Source organism: Prunus persica, chromosome G4 (assembly GCF_000346465.2).
Source record: "Prunus persica cultivar Lovell chromosome G4, Prunus_persica_NCBIv2, whole genome shotgun sequence".
NCBI classification, from domain to species: Eukaryota; Viridiplantae; Streptophyta; class Magnoliopsida; order Rosales; family Rosaceae; genus Prunus; species Prunus persica.
Window position 1 is genome coordinate 4,693,821 of NC_034012.1, and position 19,319 is coordinate 4,713,139.

Here is a 19,319-nt window from a genome sequence, read left to right on the forward strand (position 1 = left end):
ATCCATCTAGCATGAGGCCTTTTGGGAGCTCACTGGCTTCGGAGTCGTAGGAACTCCGAAGTTAAGCGAGTTGGGGGCTAGAGCAATCCTAGGATGGGTGACCCACTGGGAAGTTGCTCGTGAGCTCCTAGAAATAAAACCGTGAGGGCCAAAGAGGGGGGGCCCAAAGCGGACAATATCGTGCTACGGCGGAGTTGATCCCGGGATGTGACAATAAATGCAGTAAAACATCTGAATCGATAAATAGTCAACAGGCGACGGAGGGGGGAAATGTAACACCCTGACTCCAAATTTAATTCTTTATTAAATGTATTTAAGTGAAATTATAAATTTATCTTTGGGGTAGGGGTAAATTGGTTATTTTCTTATCCGGAAGGATTTTGGGACCACGACTGGTATTTTTGGGTAGGTCGTATTGAGACGAATTCGTAGACACGCGGTAGGCTTGAATCGGAGTTGTAACGAAGAAGTTACGAGCAAAACATCATCAGTGACAAACTTGTAATTATTTCGAAAAGAGTTTGGTAAAAATCAAAAATTTTCACCTTTAGCTCTCTTTCTCTCCTCGCGCGCTGAGCTCTCTCTCTCTCTCTCTCTCTCTCTCTCTCTCTCTCTTTTCGAATCTCCCAGCTCCGGCCACGGCAAAGGTCGGCACCGGTCCTATTAGCTTCGGCTCAAAGCCTCGAACCCGAACCACTTGTTTTCCCAGTCGAAAAACTCAATTCTCACCGACGATATCGACTGGTTTGAACCGGAGATTTTCTCGTCGTTGCGCCGTCGCCTCCGCTGCCCGATTCCGGTGAAAAAGGTGAGGTTTCTTCCTCTTTTTATCTGTTCTAGATGTCTGTTGCTTAGGATTGAATTGATTTTTTTAGTTTTGGCCTGATTTGAAAGTGAAATTCCGGCCAGTTGCGGTCCGAATTGGACCTCCTCGTAGTTGAAAAAAGTAATCCTCGTCTCGAGTAGTATCTAGGGTAGGAAGGAAGAGCGGTGGTATGGAGAATTTCCGACGCCGGAAATTATTCTACACACCCACGCGCTGCCTGCGCTTGTGGTGGTGCGTGGGTGAGGGTGGTGAAGCCACATTTTATCTTGTTGTAATCCTTGTGTTGTCACGAGAGCGTAGGCGTGCTCGAATTCCAATTCGGATGTCGTTTGACTATCGAACGAATTTTCGCATATTGTGCGTTATCTTGGTTCGATAGGTTCTGACCGTTGGATCGTCTCCAAATTAAAATATGTTAATCTAGGCACTCTTAGAAACGTGTAGGAGTTCACTGATCGTGAATCGGAGTCCCGGATGTTTCGATTCAATAATTCAAAGTTATGGTTTCCGATAACCGTCTTTTCCTGATCAAACTTTCAAGACGTATTTTCTAATGTGTAGATGGACCTTAGAATACCTCGTTCAACGTACACGCACTGGGAACTTGGGGATTTAAATATTTAAATTATAATTTCCGTTTCGAAGTGTTTTATACTAATTAACGGTTCGTATCTCGAATTAGGTGCTCCGAACGCACGTACTCAGCAGGCGGGACCCTTTTAGGGTTAGGCAGCTTGGGACTATCTGTGAGTGGACTTTGTTTTCAATCATACACATGGTTTTATTGAGGAAAGATTTATGCATAATGCTTTAAATGGTATATTGGATATATTAATATGCAAATGTTGAATTTGATGTTCGTATAGCGCTTTGGCAATATATTGTAGGTTTGACATATTTCAGCATCGAGAGTATGTTTGTATGGATTTTGGGAAAAGGCTATATATATTGTCTATATGTGGGGTACTTGGGTTGTTGAGGTGAGATTGTGGAAGGACTTGAGTATGAGGAGTTGTTGAGAGAAGTTGTATGATTACACTATGTAAGCACCTTCCCCAGTTACTAGGCTTCCCACACATGGCGTTGGAATTTCCGGCGTGTGGGAAGAACATGTTATTATTAGTCTCACACGTGACGTTGGATGTTCCGGCTTGTGAGACATTTCCCATACGTGGCGTTGGAATTTCCGGCGTATGGGAAGATTAGGTATATTGCTTGGAATCATCACACATGTCGTTGGATGTTCTGGTGTGTGATGATGTAGTCTGCGCGCGTAGGACTTAGTATTGATGCTACACATGGCGTTGGATGTTCCGGTGTGTGAGCTATGGAGTTTCATCCCCCGGTTGGACCGCTCATCTCTAGACGCAGGATAGCACCTGAAAATCCTGCGGGCTAGTCAAACAATCCCCAGGTTGGATTGTTTCCCCGATACCTAGGTAGTGAGAAGAATATGACATATATATATATAGGTGTGAGTGTAAAGTAATTAGAGCATATGTAGTGGGCTGGTAAGAGCAGTATAATATTGGGGATAAAGTTTATGGTTTGAGTGATTTTTGGGTTCAATGGGTTCAAGAGATTATTGTTTTTGAGCATTTGATTATGAATTATGAACATGCATGTCTTGAGCATTATTTTTACATGGTGGGGTTATTATGTTGTTTTAAATGCAAACTTTATTTTTGTCCACTCACATGTTTTCTGTTTTGCGCCCCCCAGACAGTAGTCGCTTAAGGAAGGTTGCAAGGGGTGTTTGAAAGCCGAATCGTTTACATCAATAGATTAGTCTTTGAGTAATTTCTTTTTACTCAACTGGTTGTCCTTGTAAACTAAATTCAGTAGAGGCTCTGTTATTGCCCATAACTGCTTCCTGAAATGTTTTACTGCTTAAAAGGCTTTCCTTGTCAAAAGGGGAAGGGAGGTTTTTTAAATGCCTTTGTAGCTGTTCCTGGTCTTTTGCTAGGTTTGCCCAGTGGATTTTGAAAGAAAGGTTAAGGTGATTGAAGTTTATTTTCATATAGAAAATGTCATAGAACTTACATTTGCTTTACAATGATGAAGTTTTTCAGCAGGCTTTCTACTCCGAATCAGCAGCTTATGCAATACACTGACCGAACCAAAGCAAATGTTACGGTGTTTAACAGTACTTAATTCCAAAAGCTTTGAATGGGTGGCATTTTAGTTATTTCCCGCTTAATTTACAACAGTGTATATTCTCTGTAGTTTTGAAAATAGTGTTTGTTCCATGTATTGTACGCAAATGAGAAAGGGTGTTGGGGGAATTCGGCATTAGAAATCAAGCCTGGCTAAGTGTTTTATATATGCACAATCTTTTCATAAAACCAAAAAATTAGCTCTAGTAAAATCTGTACGGAAAGAAACACTCAAGATTATCCAAATTAACGTATTTTGGGTAAAGGCACAGGAAGAGGGCTGTTCAAATTATCCTACAGATCTTTAGCGACGACTTTGATAGCCGCTTCTAAAGGCAAATTTTGCGATGGCTAGCGGCGAAAACAATCGCCGCTAAATGTAATTTCGTCACGAAATGTCCCTAAAACGCTGCAAGTCGCGGCAAAAGACCTGAAACCGTGGTTTAAAATTAGATTACCTAGTTTTTGCTGGTTGAACTGTTTTTCCATCTGTAAATCCGATTCTGACTTGGGTCCGAAGTCCACAGTCCAATCAAGAATGTTGGTTTATTGCAGAATACTGCTACATGTTGTATTCATTTGAGAAACGAATAATGCAGGTTACCAAAAGTTCGTCTTTAGACATTTGTAATTCAGATCCAACTCATTCTATAGACATTTGCAAAATCATCTTGAACTGACAAGTGACAAATTCCCAACTGATATAACATGTAAATACTGTGTGCAAGACATATTGAGTTCAAAGAATCAATAAACCAATAAGACCAACAAAGAACAGGATATACATCTAGTACATATTTATGCACATACAAAAAATATTTACAAGAGAATGAACAAATTAATAGTGGTTTAGATTCCCTAAACTACATGATCATTAGACACTAGCAACATTAAGTCAGTCAACTATCGCCCATCATATGGCATTACCATTTGGATTTGCATGCTATCGTACCCACTGGTTGTACCAATAGTTGCACCTCTAGAACCAAAATCACCTCTAACATCCACAAAATAAGCGTCTGAATTCATAGCTGAACCAAGTAAGTACTCAGTGTCTTCTGGACTTGAAACTTCAGATTTTCCCCATGGTTGCTTTGGTGTAACTCTCATTCCCTCTAGCTCCATTGCCACTTCTTTCATGCTAGGCCTGTCCTGCCCTTTTAACCTCACACATCTTTTTGCGACTTCTGCCACCTTTTTTAGTGTCTCAACGTTTCTCTCGTTGACTATGTCATCATCAAGAACCTCATTCAAGCGATCTTCCTCCATGAAACGAACAAAGAAGTTGGCTAGGTTTATGTCTTCCTCGGGCCTGGCGAAAGAAAGTGCCACTTTGCTTGTCAATAGCTCCATAAGGACAACTCCGAAGCTATAAACGTCACTCTTTTCCGTCAGTTGATTCGTAAGGAAGTATTCGGGGTCTAAGTATCCAAGTGTTCCTTGCACTAACGTTGTTAGTTGAGTTTGATCTAGAGGGATCAATCTTGAAGCTCCAAAGTCGGACACTTTTGCCGTGTAATGTTCATCTAATAATATGTTTGTTGCTTTCACATCTCGGTGGATAATTTGCATAAGAGCAGAGGAGTGTAAGTATGCTAGTGCTCCTGCTGTTTCTGTCGCTATATTCAATCGCAGCTCCCACGAAAGTGATGATCTTTTGTCAATTTTTTTATGGATGTGCTCAGAAAGAGTGCCCTCAACAATGAACTCGTAAACCAGTAATGGCGCCGGTGTCTCTAAACAACAACCTAATAACCTCACCACATTTCTGTGCTTGATTTGAGAAAGAACAATCACCTCATTAATAAAAACGTCACTCTGAGCTGGCGCACCATTAACTTTTGACTTCTTTATGGCAACCACGCTGTTATCTGGTAATATTCCTTTGTAAACCGTTCCATAGCCTCCTTCACCAAGGATTCTACTTTCGTGGTAATTGTTCGTGGCCTTCTCAAGTTCTTCTGCTGTAAAGAGTTTTGTTGTTTCCATAGAGCCTCCTTGACTAGCGAGTTGTTGTTGTAATAATAAGCCGCCATTTTCTTTGAAGTATTTCTCTTTGAGTTTGATGAACTTTCTTCTCTGCATACCCCAATATATCCATAAACTTCCAACCAGTAAAAGCAAGAAGCCTCCACTGGCACCTGCAGATAATTAAATAACATTACAACTATCTCATTTGATTTAAGAGTTTGTTATCGTCAAAGTGATATGTTATATCACAATGAAAATTTCATAAGTCTTCTTACTGAGATTAATCAATATTTATAAGTTGTTAAAAATGTTTAGTACTAAAAAGGGAAAACTTCCAATATATATTATATTAAAAGGACTGAAATTGGAACAGCAGCTAGCATGACTTATGTGTGGATTTCTTATTCTGTAATAATAAGGAAAAACGTTATGAGAATTTTGGATTCGGATCCGAAATTGTCAGTAAAAATAAATTTAGGCTATGATTTTATGATGCATGTTACCATGTAAATTAAGAGGCATACCCAATGAAATAACGAGCGGGAGAATGATCTTTGAACTATTGTTGTCTTTGATGCATTTCTTTTCATCCATGACGTCATTTTTGTACCCTTCGGGACATTTACAAGAATAATTTCCCAGTAAATTTATGCACGTTCCGATAGGGCAGGGGTTTGAATCCTTGCACTCATCAGTATCTGAAAGATAGTATGGAAAGCCAAACATCAGGTAAAATGCCAATTTTAGCTTTTCCAGCATCAACGTAACTTAGGTAAAAACCGAATGTAGTATTCTTGGAAGAAAAAAAAGTTCGAATATTTAGCAGGAAATATTGAAACATATATATATATATATATATATATATATATATATATATATACCTTGGCAACCATCTGGGTGGTATGGATTCCCTTGGTAACCTGGCATGCACTTGCAAATGTAACCTGCCGACCCAACAGTAGTACAGTTGCTATTTCCCTTGCATGCAAAACCTTCGCTCTTTTTAGCTGTGTCACATGACTGATTCCCAATTTCCCAATTAAGAACCGCCGGAAGCAAACTTTTGTTGTTCATCAGTTGCAAACTCGTACGACTGAATTCGAAGCGGTCAGCTTGCACAATAAACGCGTAGCTGCAAGGGTTAGAGTCCCATATGCCCGTGCGATTTGTAGGGCTTGTCAACATGACAGTCTGATTTTTCAGTCCGCTAGGGATGGACACTTGGCAACAGCCTACGCCGGAGCAAGTATCCTGCTCGTCAACAGCCATATCTAGACTATCACATATGGACATGCACCCCGTCGTGTACCGTTGGTTGCCCCGGTAGCCAGTAAAATACGCTAACGTGTCGCAGCCAAGGGCGTAGAACTTGTTCTTGGTATGGGAGATGGTGTAGGGAGGAGACACCTGCAGCCTGGGGACGATTCCGCTGGTCCGGTTTCCCTGAGCGTTGTAACAGTCTTCGGCTACATATTGCAGAATTTGGAGCTCGCCCTCTTCAAGGGATATGTTGGTGATTTTGATATTGCTTGTCTTCAAATTTGCTGTTGGGGGCTGGGTGGATTGGTTGCAAGTGATGTTGAATTCGGGTTGGAGGTAGCAGCCAGGGCCTATGCCAAATGGATATGGGATTGTGAGATTGCCACAATGATCTTGGCAGCCAGGCAGGGCTTGAGCTGCTGTTGCAATTGGAGTTGCTAATAGTAATATCACAACCAATTCCACCATGACCAAAGAGAGCTGCAAAATAATTAGTATCCTCTTCATATTGTATGCATGCAGGCAGCAATTAAATCCTTGTAAGTAATAATATATGCTACAAATTGTGCTAATGTTTTGGGATGATTTTTGAGTGAAGAAAACAGCCAACAACGCTGGCCTTTTATGTGGAAGGAATTAGGACGCGTGGTGGCATTTTGGCTTATGTGGGAAACGGTCTTTCTAATTAACTCATTTGTCTCTGTTCATGTTTTTTTTTTTTCACCCCGACTCGTTATTTTTCAAGAATTAGTATAAATAAATGCAATAAAACATCCGACGCGATAAATAGTCAACAGGCGACGGCGGGGGCGAAGTCAAGTCAAGTAATTTTATTAGAGTTGGTTTATTTTTTCTTTTAAAATTAGAAATGAGAATTGCTGAAAAGTTTTTGTGATGTTTATAAATGAAGGAAAAGGTTGACCGGTAAACCTCCAAGAACTTATCAACCTTTACTGATTTCTAGAAAATTAAAAAAAATGGTAGATTTGATTAAGTCTGGGGTCATTTTTGAAAAAGTATAATTTCTCAACTCATCATATATCACTGACAGAAAACACATCTTGAATTCATAACATAACCAATAAGACCAACAAAGAACAACATATTGGTTTATTTCTAGCATATACATCGCAACTAGACCCTAGCAATCGATTATCGCCCATCACCATACGACGTTAACATCTGGATTTGCATGCTGTCATATCCGCTACTTGTACCACTAGGATGACCACAATCTGCTGCTGTATCATCCACACGATAAGCATCTGACTTGCCTGAACCAAGCAAGTGCTCAGTCTCTTCTGGACAATCAGCTTTCCCCCATGGATGTTTTGCCATAATTCTCATGCCTTCTAGCTCCAAGGCTACCTCTTTCATTGTAGGCCTTTCCTCCCCTTGTAACCTCAAGCATCTTTTCGCGAGAATGGCCACATTTTTCAGAGTCTCAATATTTCCATCGTTGACTATGTCATCGTCAAGAATTTGATTCAAGCGATCTTCCTCCACTGAACAAACAAAGAAGTTTGCTAGGTTTCTCTCTGCCTCAGGCCTGTCAAAACAAAGTGCTACTCTACTTGTTAGTAGCTCTGCTAGGACAACTCCAAAACTATAAACATCACTCTTTTCCGTTAGTTGATTTGAAAGGAAGTATTCGGGGTCTAAGTATCCGAGTGTCCCCTGCACTAAAGTTGTTAGTTGAGTTTGATCCACGGGAATCAATTTTGAACCTCCAAAGTCTGACACTTTCGCTGTGTAATTTTCATCTAACAGTATGTTCGTTGTTTTGACATCCCGGTGTATGATTGGCATGGAAGTGGAGGAGTGTAAGTATGCTAGTGCTCCCGAAGTTTCTGTTGCTATCTTCATTCTTAAGTCCCATGGAAGTGATGATCTTTTGTCCCTTATATTATGAATGTGGGCGAAAAGAGTGCCATTGGTGACGAACTCATAAACTAGTAAAGGAACTGGTGTCTCTAAACAGCAACCCAATAGCCTCACCACATTTCTATGGTTGATTTGAGAAAGAACAATCATCTCATTAACAAACTGCTCCTTCTGGGTTGAGGCACCAATTTTGGACTTCTTTATGGCAACCACTTTGTTATCTGCTAATATTCCTTTGTAAACAGTTCCATAGCCTCCTTCGCCAAGCACTCTACTTTCATGGTAATTGTTTGTGGCCTTTTCAAGTGCTTCTTCTGTAAAGATCCTGGTTGTCTCCATAGAGTCTCCTTGGCTAGCAAGGTGTTGTTCTAACAATAAACCACCATTTTCTTTAAAGTATTTTTCTTTGAGTTTGATGAACTTTCTTCTTTGCAGACCGCAATATAACCATGAAATTGCCCCCAGCAAAATCAATAACCCTGTGCTGACACCTGCACATAATTGAAAATCACAACTAAATTTGATTTTATTAATTTACGTGTTTAGCTAATATTTTTTAGGGTGGGGAATTAAAGATAGATTGATAATAAGAAAAGCACATACATACAGAGCATATATTAATTGAGATACTCCATGTTGTGGCACTGGACTTGACTTAAAATAGACAAGAGTCATGCATGCCAACATATTGTATCCTACAAGTCCCACCTAAAAGGGTGAGACTTTAGGACGGACTTAGACTCAGGTTGAATTCAATCTAAACCGAATCACTAAACAAATTGAAAAAATCTTAGGAATCCAATAATCAATAACTTCACCTAGCACTTTTGATGAGGCACATTAATTGGGCTGTTTCAACTTTCAATGATAGATGTTGCTTCTGTAGTCTAGATAGTGCTTAGGTTAGAATTTTGGATAAAAAAGATAAATAACATAAATATGGGTGCTATATGTTAAAAATAAAAATAGATTAAAGTTCGAATTTTTGGCTATGATCATATATAAGGTGCATGTTAACATGTAAATAAAGCATACGTACCTAATGAAATGATAAGCAGGAGAATGGTCTTTGATCGATTGTCTTTGCTGCAACTCTTCGGATTCATGCCGTCGTTTTTATACCCTTTGGGACATTGACAAGAATAATCTCCAGGGGAATTTACGCACACTCCAATACTGCAGGAGTTTGAAGCCTTGCACTCATCAATATCTGAAAAGAAAATAAAACCCATATGCATCATCCCAATTTTGAGCTATAACATCCGACGGAGTTTTTCTATATTAAGGATGCCCATACTGCCTTTCCGTCTATATTTAAGTTCATACTTAAAGGACTATACGTGTACACCCTGCAAAACTATTTATGTAATTTTACATAGAGCTTTAGAAGAGGGATCCCCTTCTTTGCAAAATCTGGTACACACCTTGGCAACCATTGGGGAGGTAAGGGTTCCCTTCATAACCTGGCAAGCACTGGCAAATGTAACCTGTAGAGCGATTATTGGGTTTGACACACTTGCTATGTGCCTTGCATAAAGAATTCTGAGTCGCCTCTTGAGCTGCATCGCATGGCTCATTTCCAATTTCCCAGTTAAGGATCATTGGAAGCTGCTCTGTGTGGTTGACTTGTTGAAAACTTGTCTTGGAGAATCTGAAGTGGCCTTCTTGCACAACAAAGGCGTAGCTGCAGGGGTTAAAGCTCCTAATATACGTATGATTGTAATAGCTTCTCAACGTCACAGTACGATTTTTAAGACCGTCGGGGATGGAAGTTTGGCAACACCCGATGCCAGAACAAGAGTCTTGCTCAACACTGTTGAGGCTGTCACACAAGGACATGCAACCGGTGATGAATCTTTCTTGGTTTGCACGGTAGCCTCTAAAAGTTGCATAAGTATCGCAACCAACGGCCATGAACTTGTTTTTGGTACCGGAGATGGTGTAAGGAGGAGCCACCCAGAACTCCGGGGTGTTGTAGCTATTGTTGCCCAGCTCGTCGTAGCAGTCATAGGCCCTATACTGCTGTACTTGGATCTCACCGAGATCCACGGATATGTTGGTAACAGGAATGTTGGTTGTCCCCAAGAATGCTATTCCGTTAGCCGCGCATGTGATGAAAAACTCAGGTGCCATGTAACACTTTTTAGTAACGCCAAATGGGTATGGAATTGTGACATTTCCGCACTTGTCCAGGCAGTTTGGGAGAGCTAATTGAGCTGCTGTAGCCGCCACCGCTGCCATTACCAACGAGACTTGCATAATAAGCATCCTCTCATGTAAGAATGGCATGGCATACTATATCCACAACTTAATTCCGTGTAGTATGGTTTATATTCTACAAAACTATATGTTTGTTGAATTATGAGTGAAGAAACTGCTAACAAGCCTGGCCTTTTGTAGGCATATTATCCATGTAAGGAATGAGGACTGGTAGGGTCACGCCGTGGCTCAGGGGGCTAGCCTAGAGGATGTCCTCATCTTTACTAATTTGTCCGTTGATGCAAATGTCCCATTCCCGTTTTTCTATGTTGAAGTCGTCTGTATAATTTCCAATTACTTACCAAGTGGAAATTTGAAAAGGATATATGCATGTCAAATTCTTGTGCAGTAAAGACTGGTGCGCATGGCATTGGTCCATCGAGAGTCATATGTCGGGTTCCAATAATGTTGCAGTCCATGGCCACATGCCTTGGAAAATTTACGCATTGATTGTGTCTATTTTTTGGACGATGCATGGTCCATGGAGATGGAATTTGAAAGCATCTGGCAGCCCCAACCTGTACGTTGCTAAAATATGAGAAGCTAGAATATGAGAATATGGGAGAATATGAGAATGAGAGAAGATAATTTTTCTGGTCGAGAGGGCTTGCTGTTCAAGCTATACATTAATTACAAGCAGGTGGTCTTGTGTCCTAATCCTGGACATTGCAGCTGTACCTCATAGCTTCACCAACAGCCAACCTCTTTAATAATGTCAATAACTACCAAACAGTAGCCTACTAGCTACCAAGCCAATATTTCCTGCTTTCACACTTCCAACATTTATTGCTTTCACACACAAGCTAACACATGTTTGGGAGATTCTTTTGACGAGTCTGTAGACAGAATCATATGAACACGCTTCTTTTTGGGACAGGAGAAGAGTGAGGTGGGGCTCCAACCTTCAATAGTTGTTGGGTTGGGCTATGACCATATATCAAACCACTGAATAGTAGTCAGTAGCCTGAACTGATTGCAAGAAAAGAACAGCTTCTGTTTAATTGGTTGCTTATTTTGCCGTGTTTCCGTTTTCAACCCAAAGATTTTCTGAACTCTGACTAAATTGTACATTGTATTTGGGCTCCATCTGTCCCATTAAGTTCCTAAAAATTTAATTAACTGGTTCGTGATTAAATTTCAAAGAATTCAAGCTTGTTTACTTGTTTGTGGAATTTCATGAAATTTGAATACTTCAATAAACTTGTGCAAATGGAAATTCTTACCTTTTTCGAGTCTTAATTTCCACTGCTGGTAAGTTATTTTGACAAGATTTCCTTTTGCATTTTGCAGGCTGAAGAAAGATGCCACCCGAAGTGTTTGATATTTACAAAGGCAACAAGTTCATCCAAGGATCTAGCTAGTGAAGTGTTTGATATGTCTGAATGGGGCTGCTTAAACTTACTAGTTGTGTAAGTCTTTTGCTTCCTTCCCATATGGCTTCCCAATTCCACTGGCATCGGGTTGATATTTGTATGTCCCTTTACTACGGCATCTGGTTGACTCTCATTTTGCAATTAAATGCATGCAAAGACATCTCTAATTGAAAAAAAGATCAATTCAATTCTCAACTGATCATATATCACTGGCAGAGAGACATCTTGAATTACAAACATCTAAATAAACTGAAAATGCCAACAAAGAAGAGGACATAGGTTTACATTTTCTAGACTACAACACTACAGAAACAAGTCAATAGATTATCGACTATCGACCATTACCATATGGCATTAACATCTGGATTTGCATGCTGTCATATCCACTAGCACGATATGACTTAGCTGACCCAAGCAAGTCCTCGGTCTCCTCTGGACAATCAGCTTTCCCCCATGGATGCTTTGCCATAATTCTCATTCCCTCTAGCTCCATTGCTACTTCCTTCATGGTAGGCCTATCCTCCCCTTTTAACTTTACACACCTTCTTGCGAGATCGGCCATGTTTTTTATTGTCTCAATATTTCCCTCCTTGACTATTTCATCATCAAGAATTTGATTCAAGAGGTCCGCCTCCATTGACCAAACAAAGAAGCTCGCTAGGTTTCTCTCTTTCTCAGGCCTGTCAAAAGAAAGTGCCACTTTGCTTGTTAGTAGCTCCATAAGGACAACTCCAAAGCTGTAAACGTCACTCTTTTCTGTTAGTTGACTTGAACAGAAGTACTCAGGGTCTAAGTATCCGAGTGTCCCTTGTACTAAAGTTGTTAGTTGAGTTTGATCCAGTGGAATCAATTTTGAAGCTCCAAAGTCTGACACTTTTGTTCTGTAATTCCCATCTAATAGTATGTTAGTTGTTTTCACATCTCTGTGTATGATTGGCATGGAAGTAGAGAAGTGTAAGTATGCTAGTGCTCCTGCAGTTTCTGCTGCTATCTTCAATCGTAATTGCCATGAAAGCGGTGATCCTTTGCCCTTTGTATTATGAATGTGCTCAAAAAGAGTGCCATTGGTGATGAACTCGTAAACTAGTAAAGGCACCGGTGTCTCTAAACAGCAACCCAATAGCCTCACCACATTTATATGGTTGATTTGAGAAAGAACAATCATCTCATTAACAAACTGCTCCTTCTGAGTTGAGACGCCAATTTTTGACTTCTTTATGGCAACCACTTTGTTATCTGGTAATACTCCTTTGTAAACCGTTCCATATCCTCCTTCACCAAGGACTCGACTTTCATGGTAATTGTTTGTGGCCTTCTCAAGTTCTTCTGCCGTAAAGATTTTTGTTGTCTCCATGGGGCTTCCTTGAATAGCAAGTTGTTGTTGTAACAATAAACCACCATTTTCTTTAAAGTATTTTTCTTTGAGTTTCATGATCTTTCTTCTATGCATTCCCCAATATATCCATGAAATTCCAATTAGTAAAACCAAGAGGCCTGCACTGACACCTGCACATAATTGAAAATTGTCACAACCAAGTTTTATTTTGTAAGTTTTTATGCAGGTCTAGTCATAAAAATAAAATTAGAAAAGAAAAAAAGAGTGTTAAAGATAGATTGGTGAAAAGTATTAAATTATGGATAAAATGCTTCTGTGAAAGTAATATGTTAAGACGAAATAAGATTACATGTATCACAATGAAGGATATTTATTCAGTTTAATTTGGGTTTTGTTAGTGAGATTAATCAAATGTTTAGTACTGAGAAGGGGGGAACATACGTAGGTTGGAACTTTTGGATATATTCTCATAGGGGTGGATGTTAACATGTACATAAAACATACCCAATGAAATAACAGGCAGGAGAATGATCTTCCATCGATTGCTGGGATTGTGTTCTATGCAACTCTTTTGATTCTTGTCGTCGTTTTTGTACCCTTTGGGACATTTACAAGAATAATCTCCATAAAAATTCATGCACGTTCCAATACTGCAGGGGTTTGAATCCTTGCACTCATCAATATCTGAATAGTAAGAAACCAAATTTATCACAATTAACATCATGCAAAATTCCAATCTTTAGCTTTCCAGTAAAAACAACTAACACACACATTCACATGTTATTGTAAGACAGTATAATTATTCTCTTGTCAAATTTATGTTGCCGGACAACTGTGAATTTAGGTCGCATATTCAGGCATGAGCCTTATCAATGGTTCATATTCATAGTTTAACAAAACATAATTAGGCAAGTGAACATTATTAATTCATTAGACACATGTCTATATATTTCGTGTGTGTGTGTGTGTATGCTATAGAGATGACCTTGGCAACCATCTGGGAGGTACGGGTTCCCTAGATAACCTGACGAGCACTGGCAAATGTAAGCAGGCGGACCACCGATGGTCGTCCGTTCAACACACTTGGTATTTTCCTTACATGGAAAGTTGGGGTTCTGTTGAGCTGCATCACATGACTCACCCTCAACTGCCCAATTCAGAACTGCTGGAAGCTGCCTTGAGTTGTTGAGTTCTTGAAAAGTTGTGTTGGGGTTGAATGAGAAGTTGCCTTGTTCCACAATGAAGGCATAGCTGCAAGGGTACTTAGCGTACCACGGATTATAAATCCCCGTTCGATTGCCGGTAGTCAGGCTTTGAAGAAAAGTGGAAATGTTTCGCAGTCCACCAGGGATGGAAGCTTGGGAACAGCCAAATCCAGAGCAAGAGTCTGGAAGTGCGTCGCCAAGAATATCACCACACAAGGTGACGCTGTTGCCGGCTTTGACCTTTTCTTTCTTTGGGCCTCCATCCCCTGAGCGCTCACCTACAAAGATTCCTAGAGTGTCACAGCCAACTGTGGTGAAATTGTTTTGTGTATGGGACATGCTGTAAGGAGGAGGCAGCTCTAGCCAAGTAGAGCTGTCCTCTGTTTCCTCACCCGAATCGTCATAACAAGCCGTGGCTACGTCTAGCATTATTTGCAACTCGCCATCAGCGACAGAAAAGTTAGTAATCCTGTTCGTACCGCCCATCCAGTGGGCTGACGGGGGTTGGGCGGATTGATTACAAGTGATGTTGAATTCTGGTCGGAGGTAACAGCCTTCACCCATGCCAAATGGGTATGGGATTGTGAGGTTACCACATTTGTCTTGGCAATTAGGCCGGGCTTGAGCTGTTGCTGCTGTTGGATTTACAACCAGTCTCATCAATATCATTACTTGCATAACGAGCATCCTCCCATCCCCACGTAAGGCCATGGCATATGTTCACCACTTAATTAATAAACTTTTGAGTAATTAAGAGGAATGAAGTAAGGAGATAGGACTGGTTTAATTTGTCGTCCTCATCTTTACTGGTTTATTTCACTGTTAAGTCCGGCGAGATTAAAACAAAGATTATAACTAATTGAAGTCCGGCCAACCAAAAAAATAAGATTATAATAATTAAAATCTGGGGTCAAACAAGAAAAATGAGATTTGTAATCACTAATTCCAGGAAGTCCATGCGGACCAACATAGTGATTCACGAACAAATTCTAGCAGTGACACAAATTGTTTTTATAATTTAACTTCTTTTGCCATAACCATCTTATCCTCTTTTACAAAGAAGAATCCTACAAGCTCTGTTTGATATTTACAAAGGCCCCAGCAATAGGTTATTAGTTATCGGCCATCATCATTTGGCATCAACAGTTGGTTTTGCATGCTGTCATATCCACTACTGGTACCACTAGGACCACAATCAGCTCTAACATTCAAAAGATAAGTGTCTGAATTAGGTGAGCCGAGAAAGTACTCAGTTTCTTCTGCACAGATATCATCTTTTCCCCATGGATGTTTTGCTGCAATTCTCATTCCCTCTAACTCCATTGCTACTTCTTTCATGCTAGGCCTATCCTCCCCTTTTAACCTTACACATCTTTTTGCGAGATCGGCCACGTTTTGTAGTGTCTCAATATTTCTCTCGTTGGCTATGTCATCATCAAGAATTTGATACAAGCGACCTTCATCCATTGAACAAACGAAGAAACTTGCTAGGTTTCTCTCTTCCTCGGGCCTGGCAAAAGAAAGTGCCACTTTGCTTGTTAGGAGCTCCATAAGGACTACTCCAAAACTATAGACATCACTCTTTTCTGTTAGTTGATTTGTAAGGAAGTATTCAGGGTCTAAGTATCCAAATGTCCCTTGCACTAATGTTGTTAGTTGATTTTGATCTAGAGGGATCAGTCGTGAAGCTCCGAAGTCTGACACCTTTGCCATGTAATTATCATCTAATAGTATATTTGTTGCCTTCACATCTCGGTGTATGATCTGCATGAGAGCAGAGGAGTGTAAGTATGCTAATGCTCCTGCAGTTTCTGCTGCTATCTTCAATCGTAATTCCCATGAAAAAGATGATCCTCTGCCATTTATATGATGGATGTGCTCGAAAAGAGTGCCATTCGCGATGAACTCGTAAACTAGTAAAGGCACTGATGTCTCTAAACAGCAACCGAATAGCCTCACCACATTTCTATGGTTGATTTGAGAAAGAACAATCAACTCATTGACAAACTGCTCCTTCTGTGTTGGGACACCAATTTTGGACTTCTTTATGGCAACTACTCGGTTGCTATCCGGCAATATTCCTTTGTAAACTATTCCGTATCCTCCTTCACCGAGAATTCTACTTTCATGGTAATTGTTTGTGGCTCTCTCAAGTTCTTCTGCAGTAAAGATTTTCGTTGTCTCCACAGCACCTACTTGACTAGCAAGTTGTTCTTGTAACAATAAGCCACCATTTTGTATAAAGTATTGTTCTTTGAGCTTGGTGAACTTTCTTCTCTGCATTCGCCAATATATCAGTGAAATTCCAACCAGTAAAACCAAGAAACCTCCACTTACACCTGCATATAGTTGAAAAATACAACTAAGTTGCTTTTATAATTTGCTTATATATGTACATAATCTATGTGACATTTTTGGGGTAAGATGTAAAGGAAAGGATAGATTGATCAGAAATAATATATAGTAATAGGTCTTGTTTGTTGTCTAGCTCGTGATTTCTTTTTTAGCAGAATGGTTTTTGACAAAGTATATGATCAAATATATATTACCATGAAAATGATCATTCCTGTTACATGTAAATGAAACATACCCAATGAAATAATCAGCAGGAGATTGTTGGGGTCATCTTTGATGCAACTCTGTTTATTCGTGCCGTCATTTTTGTACCCTTTGGGACATCTACAAGAATAATTTCCATCTAAGTTCTCACAGGATCCAATACTGCAGGGGTTCAAAGCCTTGCACTCATCAAAATCTGAGAAGAAGGAATTAAATCCATGAACATCAGGGAAAAATGCCAAGTTTAAGCTTACCAGTAACATAAACTAGCATTTACAAATATTTATTAGATTGTGTGCATATAAATTATATGCGAAGCGAAGATATAGAAAATCAATTACCTTGGCAACCATGTGGGAGGTATGGATTCCCTTGGTAACCTGGCAAGCACTGGCAAATGTAACCAGACCCATTGATAGTAGTGTTCCTGTTGACACACTCGCTATAATCTGCCTTGCATACAAAATCTTCTCTCTTTTGAGCTGCAATATCGCATGTCTCATCCCCAATTTCCCAATTTATAACCATTGGAATTTGACTTATGCTGTTGAGTTGTTGAAAACTTGTACTGTTGAATTTGAACTGGCCCTGTTCCACAATGAAAGCATAGCTGCAGGGGTTGAAGTCCATTATGAAAGTATGATTATAATAGCTACTCAATTGGACAGTACAGTTTTTCAGTCCACTGGGGATGGAAGTTTGACAGCACCCAATGCCGGAGCAATAAGAGTCCTGGTATTCGACGCTGCCTAGGCTGTCACATAAGGACATGCACCCGGTTATGAACCTCTCTTCGCCTCTGTATCCTTGGAAAAGCGCGTATGTGTCGCAACCAATGGCGACAAACTTGTTCTTGGTGTTGGAGATGGTATAAGGAGGAGGCAGCCAGAGTATGGGGGTGTTCCTGTAGGCTCTGAGACCTTTGGTGTCATAACAATCTCTGGATGTGAAGGTCATTACTTGCAACTCTGCCTCAGCAAGGTAAAAGTCAGAAATGCGGATTGTGTGGCCCGTCAAGTTCGCCGATGGCGGCGTGGTGGATTGGTCGCATGTGAGGTTGAATTCGGGTCGAAGGTAGCAGCCATCACCTATGCCAAATGGGAAAGGAATTGTTAGATCACCACATTTGTCTCTGCACCCAGGCAGGGCTTGAGGCAGGGCTGGAGCTGCTGCTATTGTTGTAAATATTGCAGCCCCTAGTATCACAACCAGAGAGAGTTGCATAATTATAATCATACTCACATGTAAAGAATTATTATTGGACTGGAAATTGTATTAATGTTTTGTGACTAAAGAAAGTGGGATTTTATATGGAGGGAATTAATAAATAAATAAATAAAGTCTTCCTGGTGTGTAGTGATTTGGTAAATACTCAGTCAAATTAGCGATGGCGTGGTGGGCAAAGTCAAGCGCACAAGGAAGTGAAACCGATGGCTTAAGCTAAGACCAGTTCACATGCTAATCAAGATTGGCGATTTGGTAATGACCAAAGATATTTGTGAATTATGTTTTTGCAAGAAAGGAAATTTTTCTTTTGTTGTAATTTTTTATGAAAGAGTCACGGCAATAATCAAGTGGTGTAGAACGAGAAATTATCGACCTTGATTGGTTTCTAGAAACTTGAGAAATAGTGGAGTTGATTAAGTCAGGAGGTTGATCATTCGGAGACTAACCTTTGTCATGGGCTAACTGTAATTATTATCTATTTGAAAGAAATTAATCATGTAACCGGAAAATAAGAAGAAATTAATTCAAAACTCATGATGAATTAATATGAATTTCTGGGTCAACTTTTATGTGCCTGAAGTTAAATATTTACCAAATAGTAGAAAATATGCAACCAATTAACTTTTGATTTAATGAAGGTTATTTTTACTTGGTTGAAGGAAGTCTTAGGTTCGACTGAAAATATCTGTTTTTTTAAGGGAATTATTATTTGATAGTGACTGCCCTGACAATTTTTTGATGCATTCTCACCCCATTGTCATGGCAATTCAAGGGCAACCACTATTTACATGAGATATGAGGAGAAGAATTTTATAGATTTTAGTGTGGGAAGTGAAGAACATGGTTCGGAATTTATAGAAAAAAATTCTGAATTTTTTGGGTTTTTTTTAAAATTTTTTGGTATTTAAATTGGCCACTAACGTCAGCTTGCCTAGGCAACTTTTCCTTTGTGGGGGTTGTTTTTGAAGCTTAAGCCTCCTTTTACCATAGCAAAAGAAGATGGGTGGAAGTGCTCTAAGGACAAAGTTTGCATACATCTACTAGTTTATTCAAGCACAAAAAAAAAATAATAATAAAATAAAATATTTACGTGACTTTCTCGAGAAAAAAAATAAGACATAAAACAAATATCATCAGCCTTTCCCCCAGCTAGATGCTTTTCCATAATTTGCACTAATCCCCGGAGCTCCACGGCTAATTCGTTCATTGGAATTTGGAGGCCTTTCTTCACCTCTTAACACCAAACATCTTTTTGTCAGATCC

General features: G+C 39.8%; 3 protein-coding genes across 3 annotated transcripts; all 3 read right to left on the reverse strand.

Annotated features, from left to right (window-relative positions):
- On the reverse strand, positions 3,886-6,720 carry LOC18780978 (wall-associated receptor kinase 2). The gene is made up of 3 exons (XM_020561658.1): positions 5,835-6,720; positions 5,457-5,651; positions 3,886-5,123 (listed from the first exon to the last, which is right to left on the reverse strand). The coding sequence occupies exons 1-3, from the start codon at positions 6,718-6,720 to the stop codon at positions 3,886-3,888; spliced, it is 2,319 nt and encodes a 772-aa protein (XP_020417247.1).
- LOC18781481 lies at positions 7,189-14,981 on the reverse strand. The gene is made up of 6 exons (XM_007212927.2): positions 14,051-14,981; positions 13,570-13,749; positions 12,123-13,235; positions 9,522-10,349; positions 9,137-9,307; positions 7,189-8,588 (listed from the first exon to the last, which is right to left on the reverse strand). Exons 1-6 carry the CDS (start codon positions 14,979-14,981, stop codon positions 7,366-7,368), a joined length of 4,446 nt encoding a protein of 1,481 aa, XP_007212989.2. The 3' UTR covers positions 7,189-7,365.
- LOC109948875 (putative wall-associated receptor kinase-like 16) lies at positions 15,267-18,077 on the reverse strand. The gene is made up of 3 exons (XM_020562658.1): positions 17,171-18,077; positions 16,861-17,025; positions 15,267-16,609 (listed from the first exon to the last, which is right to left on the reverse strand). The coding sequence occupies exons 1-3, from the start codon at positions 18,063-18,065 to the stop codon at positions 15,387-15,389; spliced, it is 2,283 nt and encodes a 760-aa protein (XP_020418247.1). The 5' UTR covers positions 18,066-18,077; the 3' UTR covers positions 15,267-15,386.